Source organism: Penaeus japonicus, unplaced genomic scaffold (assembly GCF_977035675.1).
Source record: "Penaeus japonicus unplaced genomic scaffold, GWHDUDI00000001_assembly GWHDUDI00000023, whole genome shotgun sequence".
NCBI classification, from domain to species: Eukaryota; Metazoa; Arthropoda; class Malacostraca; order Decapoda; family Penaeidae; genus Penaeus; species Penaeus japonicus.
The window spans coordinates 1,569,810-1,572,309 of record NW_028234425.1 but is presented as its reverse complement, the minus strand read 5'-3'; the positions used below and the strand labels follow the sequence as shown (position 1 = coordinate 1,572,309).

Sequence of the window (2,500 nt, the reverse complement as noted above, 5' to 3'; positions counted from 1 at the left end):
TATATTAATATATTATTTTATATATATATATAGAGAGAGAGAGAGAGAGAGAGAGATAGAGAGAGAGAGACAGAAGAGTGAAATAAAGAAAGGAAGAACTAGGAGAGCGAGCCATTAGGTAGAAATCGCCCTCAGAGCAGAGATTGCAATCGTCCTTGGCATACAGGCGTTGCTAAGGTCCAAACAGAAGAAAAAAGAAAAGAAAGATGTAATTCTTTAAACCGTAATTTCAAGAAGGTGCCACTTCCTGTCTGCCTCTCTCCGTGAAGGTCTCAAGATCGAGAACAAAAAAAAAAACAAAACAAAAAACAATTGATATATTATGAACCAACGTATCTTTTTATCGAATCTCTCTCAACTTCCTCCGCCTGACTCCCTGTTGCATGGGCGGCCGTCGAAGCCTCCTCGTGATCACCGCTCGAGGGATAAATGAGAGGAAGAGTTGCGGCGAATTTCACTTTCAGGGCAATGCGAGCGAAGGGATGGGGTGGGGGGGAAGGAGTGGGGGGTGGGGGAGGTGAGAGGGGGAAGGGATGAGGGTTGGGTGCGAGAGGAAGAGGGGTGGAGGGGTGGAGGGGTGGAAGGGTGGAAGGGTGGAAGGGTGGAGGGGAGGGGGTGGAAACACAGATAGGAAATCAAACAAAGCACAGCCCGAAAATGACCCGTATGGTAACGTTACCTAAGACCCTCTCGTGAAGGGGACCTGCATCCCCCCCCCCCTGGCCTGTAACCTGTTCTGATCAAGTCTGCCTCGTCCAGGTTGTGTTCAGGAGGAGTTATGAGGCCGATTATTCACTCACCTTGTGCGGCGGCCTGTGTTTATCCCCGGCCATGAGGTGCGAGGCTTTTAATGAACTCCCCGTGGCTTGGCTTGGCTTGGCTTGGCTTGGCTTGGCTTGGCTTGGCTTGGCTTGGCTTGGCTTGGCTTGGCTTGGCTTGGCTTGGCTTGGCTTGGCTTGGCTTGGCTTGGCTTGGCTTGGCTTGGCTTGGCTTGGCTTGGCTTGGCTTGGCTTGGCTTGGCTTGGCCGACGAGGCTTGGCAACTGCGCAGAAAACTTTCTCTCTCGATGGTTGACAATTTTTTGTGCGGGACCATAACCGCCCCCTGACCGCACCGAACGCCATATACTATATATATATATATATATATATATATATATATATATATATATATAATATATATATATATATAATATATATGTATATAGATAGATAGATAGATAGATAGATATAGATATAGATGTAGAGTTTTATGTCTTGTTCTTTTTGGGGTTTGTTTTCGTCTTCTTTTTTGTGGGTTTATACGTGTTTTCTTAAGGGGTTTGGTGTCTGCTATTTAACACCCCCCACCCTCTTCCTGTCCAATTATCTTCTCTATAAATACGTATTAACGTTTATATGATATATATATATATATATATATATATATATATATATATATATATATATTTACTGTTTTCATTAGGAGATTTGTGTTTGTTTAAAGGCTGCCTTTCCTCTCCATGTTCGTCCATCTATCTGCTTATTCATATCAATCTGTTTTTTTTTGCGTTTTCAAGAGCGTTTTGTCTTTTGCTTATCAGATTCTGTGATCTGCTCATCCCTCCGTTACCGTACATGGTGTTCTTTTTTCTCCCAGGCCAAATTTAGGTCGTTCTGTTGCAGATGAACCGATGCCGTATTTGGATTGGCGAGAGATTTCCTTAAATGAACAGGAGATCGTCTTAAAAACAGGAATTAAGTGTGTACGGATTGCAGCGTTGTGTTTCATACTGAGGCTTTGGAGGATGCTTTGTGCATGCAATGAGCGCGGGGATTCAGTTGCTGTTCGATGATTGTGTGTGTGTGTGTTGTGTGTGTGTGTGTGTGTGTGTGTGTGTGTGTGTGTGTGTGTGTGTGTGTGTGTGTGTGTGTGTGTGTGTGTGTGTGTGTGTATGTGTGTGTGTGTGTGTGCGTGGGTGTGTGTGATTGGTTTCTTGCTTCTTCAAGATTGCCAAATTGCAAGGGAAGGAGAGGAGGCCCGGCAGGCTAGAAAAGACGAAAGTAGAGCAGCGTAAAGAGGAAGAGTCCGACGCGCTGATCGTCTCGAGAAATCCCCGTCTCTTGAGGACACGTCGATGCCGCCACTCGGTCGCCCTCGGCTGCGAGTGGCCAGCCTTCGACGGGGAAATCGGTAATGATCACACACACACACACACACACACACACACACACACACACACACACACACACACACACACACACACACACACACACACACACACAGACACACACACAACACATACACCCAAAACACACACACACACACACACCACATACACACACACACACACACACCACACACGACTGCACACAACACACTCTATTGTGGGGTTGGTTTTTTGGGTGTTGTGGGTGTGTTGGGGGGGAGGGGGGGTTGTAGCGTCGCAAGAAAATATATAAAAAATAAAAATGTAAATAAAAATCACAAAATCAATATATATACAAATATATACACACAC

The 2,500-nt window shown here is 45.2% G+C and overlaps 1 protein-coding gene across 1 annotated transcript in view; it reads left to right on the top strand.

Moving 5' to 3' along the window:
- The first annotated feature begins 831 nt into the window (after positions 1-831).
- LOC122245840 (uncharacterized) overlaps positions 832-2,500 on the top strand; it is a 41,819-nt gene continuing 40,150 nt past the window's right edge. The window contains exons 1-3 of the mRNA XM_086549995.1: positions 832-836; positions 1,639-1,744; positions 1,989-2,172. Coding sequence (XP_086406121.1) covers positions 832-836; positions 1,639-1,744; positions 1,989-2,172 — 295 coding nt within the window. The remainder of the gene's footprint in view (positions 837-1,638; positions 1,745-1,988; positions 2,173-2,500) is intronic.